At 41.8% G+C, this 24,390-nt stretch overlaps 1 protein-coding gene across 3 annotated transcripts in view; it reads left to right on the top strand.

The window, feature by feature from the left end:
• Positions 1-24,390, top strand: part of gramd1c (GRAM domain containing 1C) — an 81,666-nt gene that overhangs the window by 38,044 nt on the left and 19,232 nt on the right. For 2 of the 3 annotated variants that reach the window (XM_062974761.1, XM_062974762.1), the window contains 4 exons: positions 66-161; positions 949-1,029; positions 17,935-18,053; positions 20,256-20,379. In XM_062974761.1, the coding sequence (XP_062830831.1) occupies positions 66-161; positions 949-1,029; positions 17,935-18,053; positions 20,256-20,379 (420 nt within the window). The remainder of the gene's footprint in view (positions 1-65; positions 162-948; positions 1,030-17,934; positions 18,054-20,255; positions 20,380-24,390) is intronic. The other variant, XM_008107876.3, reaches the window with a different exon arrangement.

Genomic DNA, 24,390 nt, shown 5'->3' with positions numbered 1-24,390 from the left:
GGGGATGGGACACACAACTATACAGATTTATACATGGTTAGCATCTTTCTCTGTTTGAACTTCAGATTTCTATTGCCTTGAAAGATATAACCTTCATGACCAAAGAGAAGACGGCTCGGCTCATCCCAAACGCCATCCAAATTGCTACTGAAGGAGAGAAGGTTAAAATGCTTTTTAGTTTATTGTTTGCTGTTTTTTCATAAATGTAATTAACTATGACAGATAATTTTATAATTTGAAAACCAGAGCTTGAAAAATGTACGTAATTTTTCACCTAAACTGTCTAGAGCAAGAATGGGCCAACTTGGGCCCTCCAGGTGTTTTGGACTTCAACTCCCACAATTCGTAACAGCTTACCGTCTGTTAGGAATTGTGGGAGTTGAAGTCCAAAACGCCTGGAGGGCCCAAGTTTGCACATGCCTGGGCTAGAGGATTCTGAGAAATATTGTCTGAAAATTAATTTTTCCAGTCTTGTTAACCTATCTCATACAGTTCACAATTGTTGATAACTAATCTCATGCAGATTCGATGGTAAATTTCTATATATAACCACCACTCTTTAGAAGTAGTATGTGGCTTAGATTTTAGTTAAAGGAAAAGCTTTCACTTGAATGTAAATAGTGCACTTTATTTAAAGTTCCTAAATAGCAGTTTTGGGGCTTGGTGTTTTCTCCTTGCCTTATCCACACAGTGATTCCTCTCTCCTCTACCTTCCTACTACTACTGTAATATACATCCACATCTTTCAAGACAGCACTTGATACAGAATATGGTCTAAAATATGTTAGAAGTTATAGTAGAAATAACTGATCATGTAACATATCCTCACTCATATTTTAAGTCACTTAAAATCAGAAGTATCTATGAAATCAGTGAGCCATAATCCCATATACTGTTTGTGGAACAAACGCATGAATTATACATATGGATTATCATTTTGCTCTGCAGTATTTTTTCACTTCATTCAATGCCAGAGACAGAAGCTACCTCCATATATTTCGATTATGGCAGAATGCACTGTTGGAAAAGGTAAGCTTCTGCTGGATTGAAAAATGTCTTTGTCAGAATATTTGTTGTAACATATACTGCTGATAGTTTGCCGTTGCATTCTATTTCTGAGTTTCAGAATTATTGCCTTAATAGCCTTAATATTATGCTCCATAGCCATCACCATTTAAACAGATATTTCACAACTACAGTAGAGTCTCACTTATCCAAGCCTCGCTTATCCAAGCCTCTGGATTATCCAAGCCATTTTTGTAGTCAATGTTTTCAATATATCGGGATATTTTGGTGCTAAATTCGTAAATACAGTAATTACAACATAACATTACTGCGTATTGAACTACTTTTTCTGTCAAATTTGTTGTATAACATGATGTTTTGGTGCTTAATTTGTAAAATCATAACCTAATTTGATGTTTAATAGGCTTTACCTTAATCTCTCTTTATTATCCAAGATATTTGCTTATCCAAGCTTCTGCTGGCCCGTTTAGCTTGGATAAGTGAGACTCTACTGTATTTCCAATGTAAATAAATACATTGTGATGATAAATCTAATAGTAGTGTGATTGTGCAAATCTGTTCTGGTTATTCTCACGAGCTGCTTATTCATAGAATCATAGAATAGTAGAGTTGGAAGAGACCTCATGGGCCATCCAGTCCAACCCCCTGCCAAGAAGCAGGAAATCGCATTCAAAGCACCCCCGACAGATGGCCATCCAGCCTCTGCTTAAAAGCCTCCAAGGAAGGAGCCTCCACCACAGTCCGGGGGAAAGAGTTCCACTGTCAAACAGCCCTCACAGTGAGGAAGTTCTTCCTGATGTTCAGGTGGAATCTCCTTTCCTGTAGTTTGAAGCCATTGTTCCGTGTCCTAGTCTGCAGGACAGCAGAAAACAAGCTTGCTCCCTCCTCCCTATGACTTCCCTTCACGTATTTGTACATGGCTATCATGTCTCCTCTCAGCCTTCTCTTCTGCAGGCTAAACATGCCCAGCTCTTTAAGCCGCTCCTCATAGGGCTTGTTCTCCAGACCCTTAATCATTTTAGTCGCCCTCCTCTGGACGCTTTCCAGCTTGTCAACATCTCCCTTCATCTGCGGTGCCCAGAATTGGACACAGTATTCCAGGTGTGGTCTGACCAAGGCAGAATAGAGGGGGAGCAGGACTTCCCTGGATCTAGACGCTATTCCCCTATTGATGCAGGCCAGAATCCCGTTGGCTTTTTTAGCTGCTGCATCACATTGTTGGCTCATGTTTAACTTGTTGTCCACGAGGACTCCAAGGTCTTTTTCGCACACACTGCTGTCAAGCCAGGCGTCCCCCATTCTGTATCTTTGATTTCCATTTTTTCTGCCGAAATGAAGTATCTTGCATTTGTCCCTGTTGAACTTCATTTTGTTAGTTTCGGCCCATCTCTCTAGTCTGTCAAGATCGTTTTGAATTCTGCTCCTGTCTTCTGGAGTGTTAGCTATCCCTCCCAGTTTTGTGTCATCTGCAAACTTGATGATCGTGCCTTCTAACCCTTCGTCTAAGTCGTTAATAAAGATGTTGAACAGAACCGGGCCCAGGACGGAGCCCTGCGGCACTCCACTTGTCACTTCTTTCCATGATGAAGATGACGCATTAGTGAGCACCCTTTGGGTTCGTTCGCTTAGCCAATTGCAGATCCACCTAACCGTAGTTTTGTCTAGCCCACATTTTACTAGTTTATTTGCCAGAAGGTCGTGGGGGACTTTGTCGAAGGCCTTACTGAAATCCAGGTACGCTACATCCACAGCATTCCCTGTATCGACCCAACTCGTAACTCTATCGAAAAAAGAGATCAGATTAGTCTGGCATGACTTGTTTTTGGTAAATCCGTGTTGACTATTAGCAATGACCGCATTTGTTTCTAAGTGTTCGCAGACCACTTCCTTGATGATCTTTTCCAGAATCTTGCCTGGTATCGATGTGAGGCTGACCGGACGGTAATTGTTTGGGTCGTTCTTTTTTCCCTTCTTGAAGATAGGGACCACATTCGCCCTCCTCCAATCTGCTGGGACTTCTCCCGTTCTCCAAGAACTCTCGAAGATAATTGCTAGTGGTTCTGAAATAACTTCCGCTAATTCCTTCAATACTCTTGGATGTAGCTGATCTGGCCCTGGGGACTTGAATTTGTTTAGAGAGGCCAGGTGTTCCTGGACAGCTTGTTTCCCTATTTGGGGTTGGATTTCCCCCAATCCTTCGTCCATTCCATGTTGCTGAGGTTGAAGATAGCTTTCTTTTTGTGAGAAGACCAAGACAAAGAAGGCATTGAGCAGTTCTGCCTTTTCCCTGTCCCCTGTCGACATCACCCCATCTTCTCCTTGCAGAGGCCCTATCGCCTCCTTTTTCTTCCTTTTTCTACCAACGTAAGCAAAAAAGCCTTTTTTGTTGTTTTTTATGTCCCTGGCAAGCCTGAGCTCATTTTGTGCTTTAGCCTTGCGAACCTTTTCCCTACAGGTGTTGGCTATACGTTTGAATTCTTCTTTGGTGATTTCTCCCCTTTTCCACTTCTTGTGCATGTCACTTTTGAGCTTTAGCTCAGTTAGAAGTTCTTTGGACATCCATTCTGGCTTCTTTGCACTTGTCTTATTTTTCTTCTTTGTTGGCACTGTTTGCATTTGCGCCTTGAGTATTTCACTTTTGAAAAACTCCCATCCATCCTTAACTCCCTTGTTTTTTAATATTGGCGTCCATGGAATATCTCTGGAAATGTTGCAAGCATTTCTATAATATATAGGGGAGGATTTAGTTATCTTGGAATCCTACAGATTATGTTAGTTTTTTATGTATGTCAGCTGTTCATAATATGTGTAATTGTCAAATGAGGAGATAAGATTTGTTGGGTCCCTTCAAGACATTTCTGACAACTCTAAGACAAAACTATAAGAGGATTTTCTGGGCAAGTTTAGTGTGATGACTCATGGGCCATGTAGTCCCGTTCCTAGCACTGTTGTGACAGATGAAGAGGAAAACTTAGGTTTCCCACCGTTTCAGTCAGAATTGGAGCTTTTTCAGCCAGAATTGGAGCCCTTGCACCTGCAGGAGATTTGCCTTCCAGAAGTCTGCCAAACAAGCCTTGAGCCGAAATCTCCCCCATTTTCTCGCCGTGATTATTATAAACAACAGAAAGGCGCTCAGGAGGCGTCTCGCAGGAGCGCTAGGATCGCTGCCAGGCATTCAGCTGATTAAGCCTGCTTCCCATGGGAAACTTTAGGGAGTCATGCATCTGGACACAGAGAATGGCTTTCGGTTCTGGTTCCCCAGAGAATTGTTCTTTGGCGGGAAAACGAGACCCTATTTAGGTGTTTTGCCCACGTAGGAATCTTGCGGAGTCAATTCGTCAGCTTCGGGAGTAGGTTGTGTGTGGACTACGCTACTCCCGCGTTCCAGTCCTTTGCTCCCGTTTCCAGCCTTGCCTTGCTTCCCAGGACCTTGCCTTGCTCCACGGACCTTGCCTTGCTTTCCGGACCTCGCCACGAATTTACCACGGATCCTGTTCTTGCTCCTCGTTTCTTGTTGCCTTGAATTAAGCCTAGTGTTCCAAGAATCAAGTTTACTTCCTAGCCTTGCTTAAGTTTCATGGACTAAAGGACCTTGTCATCTCCCCTCACTTTGCTTGGCAAGTGAGTGTTTCGGTTACTGGATTACAACTTTGGACCTTAATATTTCATATTGGACATTGTTTCTTTGGACTAATTTTGACCTTTCCTGAAAGGTCTACTTCTGGACTATTTTCTACACTTGTTTTTATTAACTTTATATACTCCTACAATAAAGATATTAGATAGATTCTGGCCTCTGTGTATGGTTATTGGTGCTCTGCAGCCTGGGTCCTGACAGTTTGACTCCGCCACCTTAAGCACCAATCAACCTAGGCCAGAATGTCTACCGGAGCCGGGCCGGGAGACCAGCCACTCAGCTACACCATCGCCAAGGATGAAGTGGACATAATCCGTGATATGATCCATGCGCAGGAGGGAGAAATACGGGGCTTGAAGGAACGCGGAATCCGTCTCCCTGCCCTGGCATTGCCAACCAAGTTTTCTGGAGAAGCTTCCAAGGTTCACGTTTTCCGTCGTCAATGCCAGGCATACCTAGAAGCCCGTCATGCCGAGTTTCCCCAAGAAGACATCAAGGTGGCATGGATTTACAGTCTCCTGGACGGCCCCGTGGCCAATTGGGCCACGGCGCTGTACGATGAAGCCTCCCCACACCTAAGTTCCGCGCAGAACTTCCTAAATCACCTTAAGGCGACTTGGGGGATCGAGGACAATTTAGAGGCGGCCGGCCACAAACTCCGGCGCCTTTCTCAAGGGGACAGGCCCTTGTCCCAGTATATAGCCGAGTTCCGAGTGCTGGCTCAAAGCACCGGTTGGAATGACAGAGGACAGTTCCGGGAGGACAGTTCCGGGAGGGTCTCAATATCGAGATGTTGGAAGAAATCTCCAAGGTGGATCCTCCGAACTCTCTTGAAAGACTTATTGACCAATGTTTACGAGCCGAAGTCATGCTTGCCAACAGGAAACAATGGCTCCGAGGCCAGAGTGGGAGAGCTGGGGCAAAACCTCCCGCTCCCGCCGGCGTCCAACCACGTCCAGTGTGGAGACCCCCGCCACCAGCCCCATACCCCAGAGAAAGCAGGGAGGTGCCAATGCAATTGCGCAATGTGCGCCCCAGGTTAGACGTTGCCGAGAAGGCCCGCCGCCAACGTTTAAACCTCTGTTGGTACTGCGGAGACGGGGGCCACTTTGCCAGAGAGTGCCCAGCCAAAAGAAAGCCCGCCGCTCGTTTGGCGGCGGCGTCCTCCATGGAGTCGGAGACGGCCGAGGCGGCTGGCGCGAAGCCGGCGGGGGAAGCCAACGACCGGGCGTAGAGAGGCTCGCCAACCCGGTCAAAAACCCCACTCAAGAGCCGCCAATCGGGGTCCTATTTCTCCTAGTGGTCACCTTGTGGTCAGCGAAAAAAGGACCCGTCATGATCCATGCCATGATAGACTCAGGAGCAACAAACAATTTCATTGATAGAGAGTATGCCGACTCTCTGGGATTACAATATCACGATTTCAAGAACGCCCGGGTGGTGCAAGCCATAGATGGCCGCCCCCTAAAGACAGGTCCAGTAAGCCAATGGACTGAACCCACCAGAATGTGGATAAGGGAACATATGGAAGAGATTTCCTTCTTTGTCACCGAGGTTCCTCATTTCCCTGTGATTCTAGGGATCCCATGGCTGACACTCCACGACCCCAGCATCTCTTGGACCAACAGAGAACTGCAGTTTGCTTCTAAATATTGCCAAAACCATTGTCTTGTAGCCAAGGTCTGCCATGCCACAGACGCTGAATCCATCATTACCTTGCCCAAGAAATACTCAGACTTTTGGGATGTTTTCAATGAGAAGGAAGCCGAGAAACTGCCCCCGCATAGACCTTATGATTGTGCCATTGACTTGGTGGAGGGGCCCCCGATCCCGCGAGGACACCTCTACTCCCTGACTGAACCAGAGCAAGAAGCTCTCAGGGAGTTCATAGAGTCAAACCTCCGCAAGGGGTTCATCAGACCCTCTCAATCCCCAGCCGCTTCCCCAGTGATGTTTGTGAAAAAGAAGTCAGGGGACCTACGCTTGGTGGTGGACTATAGAGCATTGAACAATATCACTAAGCGGAACCGCTATCCCCTGCCTTTGATCTCGGACCTATTAGACCGGCTTCGAGGGGCCAAGGTTTACACCAAGCTGGATCTTCGGGGGGCTTATAATCTAGTTCGCATCAGGGAGGGGGACGAGTGGAAAACCGCCTTCCAGACTAAATTCGGATTATTCGAGTCCCTGGTCATGAATTTCGATTTATGTGGAGCTCCCGTAACGTTCCAGCATTTTGTCAATGATATCTTTCAGGATTATCTAGATCGGTTCTTGATCATCTACTTGGACGATTTTTTGGTGTTTTCTAGATCACAATCAGAACATGAGAAGCACGTCAGAATGGTGTTACAACGATTGCGGGATCATGGACTTTATGCCAAGCTGGAAAAATGCGCTTTTGATCTACAAGAGGTAGATTTCCTGGGATACCGTGTCTCGCCACTAGGGCTCTCCATGGACCCGGCAAAGGTTTCAGCAGTATTGGAATGGCGGGCGCCAACCAACAAGAAAGAGGTGCAGCGTTTCCTGGGGTTCGCGAACTATTACCGCAAGTTCATTCCAGACTTTGCCCGCTGGTCTGATCCAATCACCAGCTGCATCCGTGGGAAACAGCCTTTCCGCTGGACGGAGCAAGCAGAGAAAGGGTTCCAGCAACTAAAGAAATTATTCACGTCCCAGCCAATCCTTCAGCACCCAGATCCTAAAACCCCTTTTGTTGTGCAGGCTGACGCCTCCGATGTGGCAATTGGGGCTGTACTCTTGCAACCAGTGGGAGATCATCTTCACCCTTGTGCTTTTTACTCCCGTCAACTAACAGCCCCAGAGAGAAATTACACTATTTGGGAAAAAGAACTTTTGGCCATAAAGGCAGCCTTTGAAACTTGGAGACATTGGTTAGAAGTGGCCAAATTTCCTATTGAGGTCCATACTGATCATCGGAATCTAGAACATCTAAGAACTGCCCGCAAGTTAAATCAGAGGCAGCAGCGCTGGGCTTTATTCTTTGAGCATTTTGACTTCCAGATCCATTATGTAACCCCAGCTCAGACCAAGCAAGCAGATGCTCTATCACGGAAACCAGAATATGCTGCAGGGCGCAGAGAGACCTTTGAATCCCAATTGCTGCAGCCCGAGAACTTTGCCACGCTCACAGTGGGGAACACCAAATCCACTCCAATTGAATCTACTTCCTCTACTCCAGGGCCCCTTTGTGCTCAGGAAATCAGGGCCAGTCAACAGGCGGATGCCTGGGCTCAAGATCAACTTCGCCAAGGACTACACTTTCCCTTCTCGCTTAAGGATGGGTTGCTTTGCTATAGAAATCACGTCTACATCCCTCCAGGACCGGGCAGGGAAAAGGCACTTCGTCTGTGTCATGACTGCAAGCCAGCAGGGCACTTTGGACTATTTAAAACCATGCATTTGATCCTAAGAGATTTCTGGTGGCCCAAGATCCGCAAGGATGTAGAAAAATATGTCAATACCTGCCCGGTATGCCAGCGTTCCAAGACAAGAAGGGAGAAGCCCTCAGGGCTACTGCATCCCCTTCCTACTCCATCTCGTCCATGGGAAATAATTTCTGCGGATTTTATCACTGACCTACCACCTTCCCTTGGATTCACCACGATCCTAGTGGTGGTGGACCTTTTTACCAAGTTAGCCCATTTCATTCCCTGCGATGGCCTCCCCACGGCCAAAGAGACTGCAGATTTATTCCTTCAGCATGTTTTCAGATTACATGGTTTGCCCAAGAGTTTGGTCACAGACCGTGGGTCTCAATTCACCTCTCGTTTCTGGAAAGCACTACAAAAACTATTGGGCATAGACTCTCGTTTATCTTCGGCTCACCATCCCCAAACGGATGGGCAAACTGAGCGCACCAATGCCACTTTGGAACAATACCTTCGCTGTTATGTAAACTATCAGCAGGACAATTGGGCTTCCCTGTTGCCGCTGTCGGAGTTTGCCTACAACAATGGTGTCCAGGCTTCAACTAAAGAAACCCCGTTCTTTGCAAACTACGGCTTCCATCCACGTTTCTTTCCTCCTGTCATTGAAACCTCAGAAGTTCCCGCAGCAGAGGACTGGCTGCAAGAACTTACAGTGGTGCAACAACTTTTGCTCCAGCAACTAGACCAAGCCAAGGAGGACTATAAACGCCACGCTGACAAACATCGCCAGCCGGGCCCCGAAATCAAGGTAGGAGACCGGGTTCTTCTGTCCACTCGCTTTTTGCCCTCCCACCGCCCTTGCCGGAAGCTAGATGCCCGTTTCATTGGTCCCTATCCAGTGGTGGCGCAACTTAACCCCGTGACTTTCAAACTCCAACTTCTGCGCTCTATGCGCATTCATCCAGTGTTTCATCGCTCCCTGCTCCTTCCGGCGGATGGTGTACGCCCTGATGCAGACCGGCCGGCCCCCACTCCTGTTTTGGTGGATGGGGAGGAGGAATTCGAGGTTCAGGACATTTTGGATTCTCGCTTTCATCGCCGCCGCCTCCAGTATCTCATTGACTGGGTAGGTTTTGGCCCCGAAGAACGCTCTTGGGAAGACGCTTCCACAGTCCATGCCCCCGATTTAGCCCGCCGCTTCCACCAGGCCTACCCCGCCAAGCCGCGGCCCCGCACCTCGGGAAGAGAGCCCATTTTGGAGAGGGGCCTTGAGGAGGGGGATAGTGTGATGACTCATGGGCCATGTAGTCCCGTTCCTAGCACTGTTGTGACAGATGAAGAGGAAAACTTAGGTTTCCCACCGTTTCAGTCAGAATTGGAGCTTTTTCAGCCAGAATTGGAGCCCTTGCACCTGCAGGAGATTTGCCTTCCAGAAGTCTGCCAAACAAGCCTTGAGCCGAAATCTCCCCCATTTTCTCGCCGTGATTATTATAAACAACAGAAAGGCGCTCAGGAGGCGTCTCGCAGGAGCGCTAGGATCGCTGCCAGGCATTCAGCTGATTAAGCCTGCTTCCCATGGGAAACTTTAGGGAGTCATGCATCTGGACACAGAGAATGGCTTTCGGTTCTGGTTCCCCAGAGAATTGTTCTTTGGCGGGAAAACGAGACCCTATTTAGGTGTTTTGCCCACGTAGGAATCTTGCGGAGTCAATTCGTCAGCTTCGGGAGTAGGTTGTGTGTGGACTACGCTACTCCCGCGTTCCAGTCCTTTGCTCCCGTTTCCAGCCTTGCCTTGCTTCCCAGGACCTTGCCTTGCTCCACGGACCTTGCCTTGCTTTCCGGACCTCGCCACGAATTTACCACGGATCCTGTTCTTGCTCCTCGTTTCTTGTTGCCTTGAATTAAGCCTAGTGTTCCAAGAATCAAGTTTACTTCCTAGCCTTGCTTAAGTTTCATGGACTAAAGGACCTTGTCATCTCCCCTCACTTTGCTTGGCAAGTGAGTGTTTCGGTTACTGGATTACAACTTTGGACCTTAATATTTCATATTGGACATTGTTTCTTTGGACTAATTTTGACCTTTCCTGAAAGGTCTACTTCTGGACTATTTTCTACACTTGTTTTTATTAACTTTATATACTCCTACAATAAAGATATTAGATAGATTCTGGCCTCTGTGTATGGTTATTGGTGCTCTGCAGCCTGGGTCCTGACATTTAGTTGGGTTGAAGTTTGACATTATCTTCCTTTGAGGCCAAGAGAGCAAGACCAAAGTCATTTTGGTTGAGCAAGGATTTGAAAGCTGGTCTCCCAGAGTCCTAGTTCAACCTTCAATTGACTATACCATACTGGCTCTGTAGATAAACTGTAATGTTAGCCCATGCCAAAAGGTGTACCATTCATAAAACATAAGAAATAATACATCTTCAGATAAGTAATGTTCTTCAAAGACCTCAAGCAAAACTACTTGTGGGGCATATCACGTGCCTTGGAAGTAGAGTTGTCAGCTCTCAGGGCACTGGATGAAGACTGAGACCCCTTCTACACTGCCATATAAAATCTAGATTATCTGCTTTGAGCTGGATTACATCGTAGTGTAATCCAATTAAAATCAGAAAATGTGGATAATCTGCTTTGATAATCTGGATTATATGGAAGTGTAGAAGGGGCCTGAGGGAATTGCTGTGCTCCTTTTGACCCTCTGGTTGGAGTCAAATGTCAGGGCAAGCAGCACTATGAGAGGAGAAAGTTCATTTTTATTTATCTTGGGTGGTTTTAAGTAAAGTCCCTGTTCCCCACTAATTCCTAGTTGCTTCCAGGGCCAACCAGCCCAAAGTAAGATTCAATGTATCTGCTGTAATTGTACAATGCTGGTTCACCAAAAAGATAGGGCTTAAAGAAAGGGACTGGGGAGAGAAATAATGGGTGTATGTACTTGTGTCATTTGAAGCAAGACAAGTGAGTAGAAGGTCAACACTGCAAGTCTTGAGTTTCCTTGTTGAACAAGTACAGGTAGTTAAAGATCTGAGTGAAAGCATCTTTCCCCACTACCCAGTAAGACTTCCACAAGTACCAGCAGCAGTAGTAGCATAGGTCTTGAAAGAACTCCTCCTAAGTCATGTGTGGAGCAGATATGACTATGTGGTATGCAAGCTGTGGGTATAGTAGCCTCTCCTTTAACCCTTTCCTACTCTTTTCAACTCTGTCTGCATAACAAACAGAGCAGAACTGAGCAGCAACTAAACACATTGGAGGAGTTTGGGGGATTGACTCCACATGATGGAAGTTGTAGTTCACCCTGCGTAAAGTCAGAGCACCGTGACCTCCAATGACAATGGACCTGGACCACATTTGGCACACAGAATCCCCTGGCCAAAGAAAAATACTGGAGAGGTTTGGGGGGAATTCACCTTGAATTATAGCCATTGTAGGTCCTGGGATTTAAAGTTCACCTGTAATCGAAGAGCACTCTGGAACCCACCAACGATGACTCTGGCCCTAAGTTAGCACACACAACCCTCATGACCAGCAAAAATGCAGGTGGGCTTTGGGGGAAATTCATGTTATTTATAGGAATTATAGTTCACCTACATCCAGAGAGCACTGTCAATGCAAACAACAATGGATCTGCACCAAATTTGTCATACATACCCAATATGCCCAAATTTGAATACTAATGGAGTTCGGGTGGAATTGGCCTTGACATTTGTTAGTTGTAGGTACTGGGATTTATAGCTCACCTGTAATCAAAGAGCACTCAGAATCCCACTGATGATGGATCTGGACCTAACTTGGCTTACAGAACCTGCTTGACCAACTGAACGTACTGGAGGGATTCGACGGGTCTGACCCATTTCATCCTGCAGCTGGGAAGCATACTGAATCCCACCGAGGAAGCATCTAGAGCACATTTGCCCAACATGACAAACTTCAAGTATTGATAGAGTTTCAGGGGGTTAAACTGGCATGATGTGAGTTGTAGTACAATCACAATCTTACGCATTTTGTAAAATAAAAAAATTGCTTCTTTTAATAACCCAGGCAGCGCCAGGTACCCAAGCTAGTAAGGTAATAAAATTGTATGGTGTAATAACACATTATAAATCATAATGTAAAAAAAATCTTCATAAATCTAGATGAGAAAGATGAGGGGCAGATGTGACAAAAGGCGTATTGTGGGTGCTGATGACCAGCATGTGTCACATTCACATGGTATATTTGCATTTCCAGAAATACTTGTGCACTCTAGTCAAATGTCTTTCTTCTATATTATAGCCTGCTGTCGCAAGATGTGTATGTGCATGTTGGTAAAAGAATTTAAGGGACACGCAACGAGGAAGCTTTGCCCAGGAATGCCATTCAGGTTCTTCCACTGCAAAAACTGTAGTTTGACCGGCTTTGATTGTAGCCAATAGCAACATTAGCTTAAGCAGATTTAAAACACTGAAACAGCGTGAAAGATATCAGGTATTTTGAAGTGAATTGTATATAAAGAGCAGACCAAAATTTCCCTTGAGAATCAGTTTAAGCCATTATGCTTACCAGGTGTTCTGTGTGGTGGGGAAAGGAGTGGGGTGGGGAAAGTGCTTGAGAGATTCGAAGGAACTTGAGACAGGATGCCTTCTCAAACTGTACTTACCTGTTTCCTCAGTGGGAGGGGCCCAAGAACTGAGCAGAAGCAAAGCACGGTTTCTAATTCTGAAAGCAGACCTGCCTACTTGTCAACAGTGTGCAAAGTTCCTATACGGGGAAGTTACATAAGTGGAGCTCTTTCGCTCTCAGGACTGAAGCTGTGCTGGTTGGTTTTACTTTTCTTCCCAAATGGCATCTTGGATGTCCCATGATCTTGGTCAGATTATATAGCAGAGTCTGTGGCATTTTTTATTAGATTCCACCTGTACAGCCTGGAAACCACTTCGAAGCCACGTAAGCTTGAAAAAAGAGCCCATTGGCACTTCAGGAAGTTCAGAATAATAGCACAGGTGGAAAGGCTGCTTTAGCCCTGAAGTTAACTCTGCTACTTTGACCTGATGAGGTGTTCAGTTTCCACACTGTCAGTATGAAGTTGCCTACCATTTCGAACTGCAAATGTATGAGTTTGCTCCCTTCTCATGCAGAGGATGGCAGGTAAATAATACAAGAACAGGTTCAAAATATTGGGTATGGAATGTCTGCTAGTTTAAAATCTTGGAACCAGATTTTCATTGTAATACAAATTTGTTTATTATTTGTGTTTAAAAGGTAACTGTAAAGCTCTTCTCTAGGCTCTACACGGTAGATTAATGTCTTTATTCTACTTTTCAGTCAACCAAAATTTTTCTGTTTGTCTTTCCATCTCTCTTCATCAAAGATGTACATTCTTGACTAGTTCATCTTCATGGGTAAAGATGAATAAGTCTTCACGCTGCAGGAGAAAATTAATATTCCTCTATATAGTAGTGATAGTCTTGAACCTTTCACTTGTCTTTAATCATCCCAAAGTGCTGTGAAGGGACTATTTTGTGGAGAAAAAGATGTCTGAAAGATGTTATCTGTACAAGCCTAATTTATATACAGAAATCATGTATTTTCATTTATTTTTATTTCGCTTCCTTTGTATTGTGAGGTGCCTCACAATATAAATAGTTTTGCCAGTTCCTTCCTCTAAAATGTATCCTATAGTACCTGATAGCTGGTGGTGGACTTCCATCCAAGTGTCACTTAAAGTTGGCACTGCTTCACTTCTGAGATTAAATGGGATCTAGTGCCTTTAGGATGGTTAGGCCCATCTAGCGATGTTACTAATGAAGGATTAATTGTAGCCTTGATCATTTGGCTGCCTGTAATTACTGTGAATGAATATTATTAGGATGGGACAGTCAAGGTTGAGGAGTTGACAAAAAAGCTTTAATGTTGCCCTAATTGTTTTCCCAGTAGGCAGCCAATCACTTACTGGGATGTGATTCGGAACCTGTGCTCTGCAGAAAAGCGGTTTGTGTGTATTTTAGATAGATAAATAGATTTGGTATGGATTCTGTGATCCTGCATGTGAAGAAAAATGCTTTCTTGCATTTCTGTCATTAAAAGTGGTCAGTGCATAAAAGAAACTATACTCCATAGTCATATCCTTGTAACTTGCAACTTAGGAATTGGGGAACGCACAATAGTACAACTGATGGCAAAGTGCTTTGAGAACATCTCAGAAAAAATAACTCTTAAAACCTGTTGTCCACATCTTAGTCATTCGACTTAGTCCTAGCTTTCTTGTCTTCTAGGAGGAATCAGTGTGTATCAGAGCATCATGTTAATTCTTTCATTGGAGATAGCTAAAAGTAGTATTGCCAGTTTCCCCAACATTGGAAGGAGGAGATATTCATATTTCTTGCGTGAACCTCCTAGTACAGAGCCATGTAATACGTGTGATATCAGAAGTATAACTTTGCAGCGCAGCCCTGCTTTCTCGTGTTCTATTTATTTAGAACAGCTTGAAATATTAATTAAGGCACATGTTATATAAAAATGGCAAATTACTATGGCTTCTGGCTTTATGTATGGTATGGTATGCCACAATGTCAAATCAGGGAGGGATACAACACTTTCAATAGTGGTACTGTTTTCTGTTAAAACACTAATGCCAATTACTCTAAACACCAAGCCCTAACATGTAATGGGGGTGCACCAAGGATTCTTAGTTTACTACAATATTGTGGCACTTGTTTATTTTGTGTTTAGGACCATGCTTTGTTCTGTAAATATTCCGACCAGGTGGCTATGCCAAAAGTATCCTGGGTGTTTAATATAGTTACCACAGCAAACATGACTGGCTCATAAAACGTGGCAGTGACCCAAAGTTAAAGCCTCACAAAATAAAAATATATTTGCAAGTAAGAATTCTAGAATCTGTATGTGAATTGACCAGATTTACTGAGAAATCTTTCAATATGAAGGAAAAATAAAAGTATGTTTTAATCTGTTACTTATAACAGAAAAAAGAAGGGTGTAACCCTGTTGTGTTTCAGAAAAGGGTAATAATTTGAGCTTATGAGTTAACTTTTATATGTCAGTCTGAAATTAATGTTCAAAGAAGCAGCCCTCTTGAAGTTAAGTACTCTTCATTTCTCTGAGCTAAGAGATGCTACAAAGCTTGCTTTCCTTTTAAATGAGTGTAATTTATTTACAGATATACACAAAAGCATATTGAAAGCAAATGGAGTGGTATACAATTGGGAACAAATGTGCTAATGCTGCATCTAGTATTCATTAAGAGACTTTCTGTTTCTATGCTTGATCGAATCGCTGTCCGATGCTCTGTTTGTTGTCTCTTTGGTCCTTATTCTATTCAAAACTACTTTCATACTTTTTCATTACCTCATCCCTGATTTATTGCTGATTTTATAATGAAACTCAGGATAGTATTTATACAGTTTTGAGGGGCTCAAATTACCCACAGAAGCACCTTCTCTCATGTCATTCTCCATGCATTATTATCTTCAGAAGGACATCTTTCTTTGAGTAGCATCAGTAGGAGAAATATGCAGTTTATTTGCCACTGCTTTTATAATTGTATAATTTCTGTTTTGGTTTGCTCCTATAAACTGTATAAGACCTTGGTATCCCTTATAAATGAAGGGTAGTTTATAATTTAAATAAATAAATGCTCTCCCATCCTGCCACTTTCTAGGATCTAGACCTCTTAAGGTACAGAAAGGTAACTGCTATATTATATGATTTCAAATTATGTCTTTATTTCTCTGTGGTTTCATATTTTTACATTCTAGGATATTCAATCCAAATATTGAATAATAGGTAACGCTTTAGTTCATTAAATATAATAATTTATTAACCAAAATGATTATATTGCTGTTTTATTTTTAGAAATCCATGGTGATTCCATAGGGTACATATAACCAATCTCATAATAATATTGTGCCTGCTGTCCTTCAGCTGAAACTCATAGAATCATAGAGTCATAGAATCGTAGAGTTGGAAGAGACCTCATGGCCCATCCAGTCCAACCCCCTGCAAGAAGCAGAAAAATCTCATTCAAAGCACCCCCGACAGGTGGCCATCCAGCCTCTGCTTAAAAGCATCCAAAGAAGGAGCCCACAATATCCCACAATTACTAACAGCTGGTAAATTAGCTGGGATTTCTGGGAGCTGAGGTCCAAAGCATTTGGAGGAGCATACTTTGAGAAACACTGCTTTAGGGGAATTCTTTAGTTATCTATAAAATAGCTTTCCCTGAATAACTTGATGTATATCTCATCAATAGTATTCGGTGGCAGTAGTAAAAGATACATTTGGGGGATAACAGTAAACAGAGATAAATATTTTCTAGTTTTTTGTGATACATTTGTTAGTTATAGGCACTCAAAATACATAAACTTTTTATCACCTAGTCACATTTTTGGTATACCAGGAATCAAGTTGTAATCCGCTCTGAGTCCCCCTTGAGGTGAGATAGGGTGGGATAGAAATATGGTAAATAAATAATAAATCAACCATTTAATTAGAAGTCAGTTCACTCAGGTTTATTTAACTGGTCAGTTTAACAAACCAAATTTTATTTTACATTATCCTTATATGCCAGGAATTTGTCAAAATGAAGTAAGACCCTGCTTTATTCCTCATCAAAGGTGCATGGGAAGTGTGTCAGACCTTTTCTGCTTGCACTCATGACTTTATACCTGTGTTTAGCATTATGTAATGTAGCAGCTGTAGCTTAGTAGTCATACGTTTTGAATTAGGGTAAATGCTAGTCAGAAAAATTCAAAATGTTTCTGGTGTATGTTGGTAACTACCAACAAAGGGAATATTGTTTTGAGTATGTGAGCATTGCCCACATCTTATATGCACTGCTTAACTCCAATAGAATATGTAATCATTATACATCCTTTGCAAAATAGGTGTGTGAAGATATTTATTTTGCAAGATAGGAAATAACAAAGAACATGCTTAGTGGTTAGTACCCAAGGCAAAGTCAACATGTGATCAGAGATTTTTTTAACAGAGATTCCATAAGCTTGGTGACCTGTACTGGGGTTGGAGTCTTATTTTGTCTTCCTCAAAAGGGGGCTGCGACAATTATGCGATGGCGACTATTGTGCAATGAAATATGGTATTTAGCAATAACTAGTTAGCAATATTTAACCAGAATTCTGCTACAGAATTCTTCCCCATCTCCTGCTACATCGTATGCTAGTAGAATGAAGGCACTTGTAGAACCAAGGCTAACTTTTTGTATATAAAGAGTGTGAGCTGTATTCATTTCCACTACTCAACAAATTCTTGGACTCAAAGAGTTCTGTACTTCAAAGACTACATTTCTTGCATAAGGGTGCAATTAGTGAATCTCCCACCCATATTGCTTTCCTTCACGTTCTATTTTACGTTTATCCTTAGACTAGGGCCCCTTTAGCAACCCAGTGGAGAAACTACTTGACCTGAAGACAGCTGTCAAAGAAGGATTGCAGCATTGTTGTGCAACTGATGTCAGTGGAGAGGGCACAGCTGTTCAGAGTAGTGAAAGTGGCTTGGGGTTTTTTATTTCAAGAATTGGGGAGGGGGCAACATTGTAGTGACCTTGGATTCCAACAGCTATATGTAAGGAAGACTGGCAGAGTACGGTCTTACAGTTAATGTAAAAGTTCCTTCACTTATGATGCTTTTGCATTGGTCGATCATTCAAATTGAAAAATTAATTAATTTCTTGTCTCATTTTCATTTACAAATATCAATTGAATATTGTGAAACACAGATTGCTAATACTAATACGCAATCTGGGACTCATCGGTTTAAAAGGAGGATTTTTACTGCCATTTATACAGTGTCTGAATTTAGAAAAAATATCTTTGAATGTGATCAAAATCTACCCAATTTTTTGCTTTCTGCTTTCCAGAAACTGACCAAACAGGAATTTTGGCAGCTTGTGCAGCAAAGCTATGGTCCTGAGCTGGGCTTGAATGCAGAAGAGATGGAAAACATTTACTCATCACCTGAGGAGAATGCACTGTCAAGGTAAGAAGATAATGTAAATTACTACCATTTACTGGTGACCAATTTTATATGAATTATTTGAAAAGTTGCCTTTAAGGCTTTTGTTTGGGTAGTTTGTAGATGATAGATGTTTTCTTTGCAAGATCATCTTCCTCTTAAAGGTATGAAAGAGGTGTAATTTCTCCCACCGACACACATACACACATAATTGTTCATTAGTTTATAGATTTACCTCTTGGTTATGCAGAAAAACTTGTACCTATAGTGGCATTGGTAGCATTCCTTGTTCAGTAAGTACAGATTAAATGTTCCTTATTTGGTATGTGTTACCCAAATACATTCAAAAGTATGTATGGCACTTCTGATGTAAACATAGTTATGTTGCTGCTGCTAGGCAAACTAGGCACATAACTGAGTGTGGCCTAGAATTAACAACACTTAAATTGCTTTCAAAGTGTTGCAGGTGGAGAAGCTTTTTGGCCAGTTTGGAATTAGAAAAGCCAGTTGATAAACATGCAGTGAAAGATGTTTTCTCAGTCTAGAAATCCACTTCATTTTGAAGATACTATATATCCTTTTCAAAGGTCATATAGTATCTTCAAAACGAAGTGGATTTCTAGACTGAGAAAACATCTTTCACTGCATGTTTATCAACTGGCTTTTCTCATTTTGGAGATACTATATGTCCTTTTCAAATGTCATATCGTTTTTAGTTTTTGGGAGACTTCATAATATCAGATGTTATGATAGTTAGTCTTATGAGTTTGTTTTTTTAAAAAATCTACCTTTTAGTCAAGTTTGTATGTGAAGAAAAGTTTACCTTTTTACTGCTTACTGTCAACGGAAGTGGGTAATACTCCCAGAGTTCATTGAGCAGCAAGAGATATGTTGTCAAAGGCTTTCATGGCCGTAATCACTGGGTTGCTGTGAGTTTTCCAGGCTGTATGGCCATGTTCCAGAAGCAGTTGTTTCTGACGTTTCGCTCACATCTATGGCAGACATCCTCAGAAGTTGTGAGGTCTGTTGGAAACTAGGCAAGTGGGGTTTATATATTTGTGGAATGTCCAGTGGACAATTTCAACACAAAGGAGGAAACCATGAAAATGAGCAAAATCTGGCTACCAGTATTAAAATCAGGACGGTAAGTCAAGAACAACAGAAGACAGTAGAATTCCAGACAGGAAACAATCAGGGCCAGCAAACACCTCCTAACAAAGAAATCCCCCAGACAGGAAGCAGACAGATTTTGAAGCTGCAAGGCCATTCAGTGCTAATAAAGGTGGCCAACTGCTACACTCACACTTTCCTCCAACAGACAGGAGTTCTTTCTCCTGCCCTGGACATTCCACAGATATATAAACCCCACTTGCCTAGTTTCCAACAGACTTCACAACCTCGGAGGATGCCTGGCATAGATGTGGGTGAAACGTCAGGAAAGAATGCTTTTGGAACATGGCCATACAGCCTGAAAAACTCACAGCAACCTAGTAAGACATGTGTTAGATCATTATTATTTGAAGGGAAAATACTACGTTGAAATGAATGGGCATGGTTTCTTCTCCTACTAGTGTTATATTCTGATGTGGACATAATATAATTGTTTTCTTGCACAGCTAGCAGGAAGAGTCATGTGGTCCCATACTGTATCAAGTTTGAGCAATGTTAGTTTTTATCCCTTTTGCCTTACACTGGAAACTCTAAGATCTGTTTGTTTTGCTAATAACAGGTTCTTCAAAATATCAGATGTTTTTCAGAAATATTTATCTTTTTTCCCACATCATCATCATTATTTGGGTGTTAATCTGTTTTTAATTAATTTTGTTTATGTTATATGGTTTGTGTGGTAGATGTTGCACTTTGTCGGATGGGCTATAAACTATTTAAATAATAAATGTTGGCTTGATAGTTATGAGGGGGAAAATCTTGTCTTAACTGTTTTTGTAAGATAGGTTTGCTAGCACGATCAAAACCTTTTACTTAAGCAGCAAAACTGAAATGTTCTTCTTTCTATAACACAGACTGGTTTTCTTTCTCTTTGACAAAGTCTGAAAGGTTGGCTTTTCCTCAGAAATATAGTAAGAGACATGAAATCACCTGATATTAGAATGACCAGATGTTATAGCAGATAATGCTGTGCTAAGAACTTTGAAATTCCAAAATGCTGTCATTGATGCTAATGGGATAGGTGTAAGTTAACCATAGGACTGTTTCTGTCCCTGACAGGTCTAGCCTTTGCGATGAATCTGGGGAGAAGGAGACACCTAAAGCAGATGGCGTAATCCAAGAAGCCATTGCTCAGATACTTGAAGCTGAAACAGAATCGCTTAAGGAAAACACTCTGAGAGAAGTAAGCTGCTCAGCTTCCTTCCTGCTTCAGTGGAACACATACCTGATGCTGTATTCATTGTGGGCTTTGTTTTTGAAATGGGGGAGCCTCTTTTGACATAACCACTTTTAAAACCTGCAAAATATATTTCAATGCTCATTATTTTATTCTTGAACTGACTGTGTTGCAGCCCAGGCAGCGAGAGCACTGAAAACAAACACAGAGACCAATAATCTTTTAATATCTTTATTAAAGCAAATAATAATCCCAAAATGAAATGGTGGAAGAGTTGAGCAAGCAATAGCCCTTTAAGAAAAGGTATAAAATAGTCCAGAAATGTCAAGGAATATGTCCAGTATTAGAGTCCAAAGTCTGGGGAATTAAGTCAGCAAGCTAGGCAGATGAGCAGGGTCCAAATGTTCAAGAATAGTTCTTAAAAGCAAGGCAGGAACTTGAGATCGTGGAAATAAATCTTGGTTCACGAAAAGACAGGAAAGTAGACTTAAATCCGGGTTTACTCGTGAGTCGCGGCACCTGCTGGCCGCTTGAGTCAAGGAGCTGGAAACTGGAGACGATGCACCTTCTTAGTGGTAAGCAACGTTGACACCGCAAGGAAAACTACTGGGAGCAAAACTTTTATTGAAGTGCAGAGTCTCCCCCAAAAAGGGGATCCTTCCTCCCCAAAGTTCCCAAGGGAAAGGCTTCTAGAGAGAGTCTCCACGCTCAGCCAAGCGGGCACTTCTCCTCCGCGTTTGTTTCTCAGATCTCTGCTTGTTTAGATACTCTCTCCGGTTGAAGGACACAGACTCCGGTGAGCTAGAGACATCTGGCAAGGGAGTAGAGTTATCCACAACACTCTCCCTTTCAATTAGAGCTGGCTGTGTATCGTCAACAAATGGCAGCTGCAAATTCATTGAGTCTTGCTGACTCGGAGAAATATCAACATCTTCTTCATCCTGGTCAAAGGCGAACCCAGGGTCAGGTACAGGGGCCAAAGGTAGCTGGGATATAACAGACTGTGTTGTGTAGCTTAGTGTTGCCTTCTTATGAAGCTGAAGCCAACAACAGCATCTTATTGAAAGCCAATGAGTAAATCTGGTATTACGGTGAGGTCTGTGCATGCAGCAATAATAATAATAATAATAATAATAATAATAATAATAATAATAATAATAATCTTTTTATTATTTGTTATTTATTATTCTTAAGTTTTGAAACACAATATACCAGTCCTCACAATTGTGGAAAAGAAAAAAGTTTGAATTATTGATGTTGCCATACCAGGTGACAGTCAAATTGACAAAAACAACAAGAAAAATTCAACCGTTATCAGGACCTCAAAATTGAAACCAGTACAGGTGGTCCCAGTGGTAATTGGCACACTGAGTGCTGTGCCAAAAGATCTCAGCTGGCATTTGCAAACAATAAACATTGACAAAATTACGATCTGTCAGTTGCAAAAGGTCACCTTACTGGGATCTATGTACATCATCCGAAAAGACATCATACAGTCCTAAACACTTGGGAAGTATTCGACTTGTGATTCTGTGATATGAAATCCAGTATATATATATCTCATTTGCTGTGTCATATTCTGTCTTTATGTCCATAATAACTTTATTTATATCCCACCACCATCTCCCAGAAAAGACTTGGGGCAGCTTACAAAAGCAGATAATAGTGCAGTAAAATACACAAATACAATAAAACAATAAAGATGACAATTTACATAAGACAAATATAAATAAAACAGCATATAAAACCCCTATTAATTTGAATAAAAACTCAGTAAAATGCAGCGTTGTCTCAACTGTCTGAGATCTTTAACTTTGTTTTTGTAGTCAGTCTTAGATAGTTTGTTTTAAAAAAGATTATGTAAGCATTGCAAAGATAAACTAATATAACCTTCTGTGTATCAGACTCATGTTCTGATAAATCAGAAGGAACGAATTATCAGGAGTAATGGCTGCATTACGCCCAACCTTAACCCATTGGGAGTGTTACTGGATCTGGTGCTGCTATGGCAAATTCCTTTGAAAACAAGGCATCTAGAAAGCATGTGCTTTGCTTTATATTGCTTTAGTATTTATGGGAGAATTATAACGCTGCATTCTGCTTTATGTGATTCTTGAAAGTGTTAATTGTAGAACAGCTTTCTAGGAATGTTACATAACTAGGCTGAAAAGGCATTCTTTCGAATCTTCCTTGTTGTATCTATTCAGAAACAAGTCCATCTAGTTTAAATGAAACTACTTTTCTAATTGGTGGATTTTAGGATTTCAGAGGTTTAGATACTAGTTTACTGTTGTTACATTTCAGCAGAGTGGGTTTGGTCATAAAATGGACTGAAATTAATTCTGTTCATCCACTTTCTATAGCATAACAAGTTTTGTAAATGAATGCTTGCTGATATTAATTACTAGAGAAATTTATTTCATAGCTTACCAATTTAATGGAAAGCACAGAAGCAGAAGAATGTCTTCATGATCTGAGGAAATTAAAGTTTTATATTCTGATTATTGTGAGCATATGTGCAATTTGAGCTGAGGTTTGAAAGTGCTCAACAAACATGAAAGCATATTTCTAGAGTGCCTATTCTGTCAATGCTATATCATATCCCTATCTGCTTTTACTCCCACATTTAGTATGAAATGCTTTTCTCTTGTCATTTTATACTGTTGAAGCTTCTATCATTACTGATCTGCAGAACTCTCATTACCTTAAAAAATATAGGGACGTTCTGTTCAGGGCTTTAATTTAGAATTCCCTAAACCTCCAGTGCTGTGCAAAAATTGGCAACAACTTAACTTTGCTTCAGCATCATTTGTAATAAACAGGATTTTATGTAGCACTTTCCCCCATATGTTTCCCCAAGCTGTTTTACATATAAGTTCTCAGTAACCCTTAAAATGCAATATAGATAAATATAAATGTCTCTCCATAGTGAGTTGAACCTTTGCCACCTGGCAGATGGGTTTTGAAGTCCTTGTTAATGTTGTTGTTCTTGTTGTGTGCCTTCAAGTCATTTTCAAGTTATGCAATCATAAGGCAAAACTATTTAGTTTTCTTGGCAAGGTGTTTTAAGAGGAGGTCTGTCTTTGCCTTCTCCTGAAGCTGAGAGCATGTGATTTATCCAAGGGCACCAAGTGGGTTTCTATGTCTGAGTGGGGATTTGAACCCAGGTTTCCATAGTCATAGCCTAATGCATGGGGCCAAATTTTAGTTTAATAAGGTTTAGAATTCGTTCAGGTTGAGTATGTCTTGTCTGAAATTATTGGCTTTCAGATTTTTTTGTGTATTTGGAATACTTGTGTTTGCCTATACTTGCATCATGAGATCGCTTTAGAGTTTTCAACTGAGAGTTGAGTATATATGGTACTAAATTTCTATTTAGTCTTGCTAAAAGACACTCAAGGTAGTTGACAAATACAGGTTAAATATACCTTTTCCAAAATGCTTTGGACTAGAATTATTTTGGATTATGGATTTTTGAATCCTTGCATATAAATAGAGATTTTGGAGTTGGAACACAAATCTATACACAAAATGTATTCACATTTCATATACACCTTATACACTTGTCCCAAAGATAATTATACAGAATATTTTTAATATTTTGGTACCTGAAACAAAGTTTATATACATTGGATCTTCAGAAAGCAAAGTTGCCGCTATCTCAACCATCCATTTGGACAATTTTGGAATGTTTTGGATTTTGGAATTCTGGATAAGGGATGCGCAGCCTGTATTATCATTTCAATACTGTTGGAATTAATTTGTCTTGTCTTAAGTCTGGGGAAATATATGAAAACTGAGAATGGGCCCAGAGATTGGATTTTTCTCTGCTACTAAGCTGCTTACACATTTCTCATAGCTATTGGAAAGGCAGATCATGGGTGTGTCATGATTGCACACTTTAATTTCCTTTGTTCGCTCTTGCATTGTGTAACTGTTACGAGTCCATATTGAATCAATTGTTGAGGGTCCCAGTCCAGTACAAGATCTCTGTACAGCCATGTATGGGGAATTTGA

The sequence above is a fragment of the Anolis carolinensis genome, chromosome 3, assembly GCF_035594765.1.
Source record: "Anolis carolinensis isolate JA03-04 chromosome 3, rAnoCar3.1.pri, whole genome shotgun sequence".
Lineage (NCBI taxonomy): Eukaryota > Metazoa > Chordata > Lepidosauria > Squamata > Dactyloidae > Anolis > Anolis carolinensis.
The sequence above is the reverse complement of the archived record's forward strand: the minus strand, read 5'-3'. Positions and strand labels throughout refer to the sequence as shown.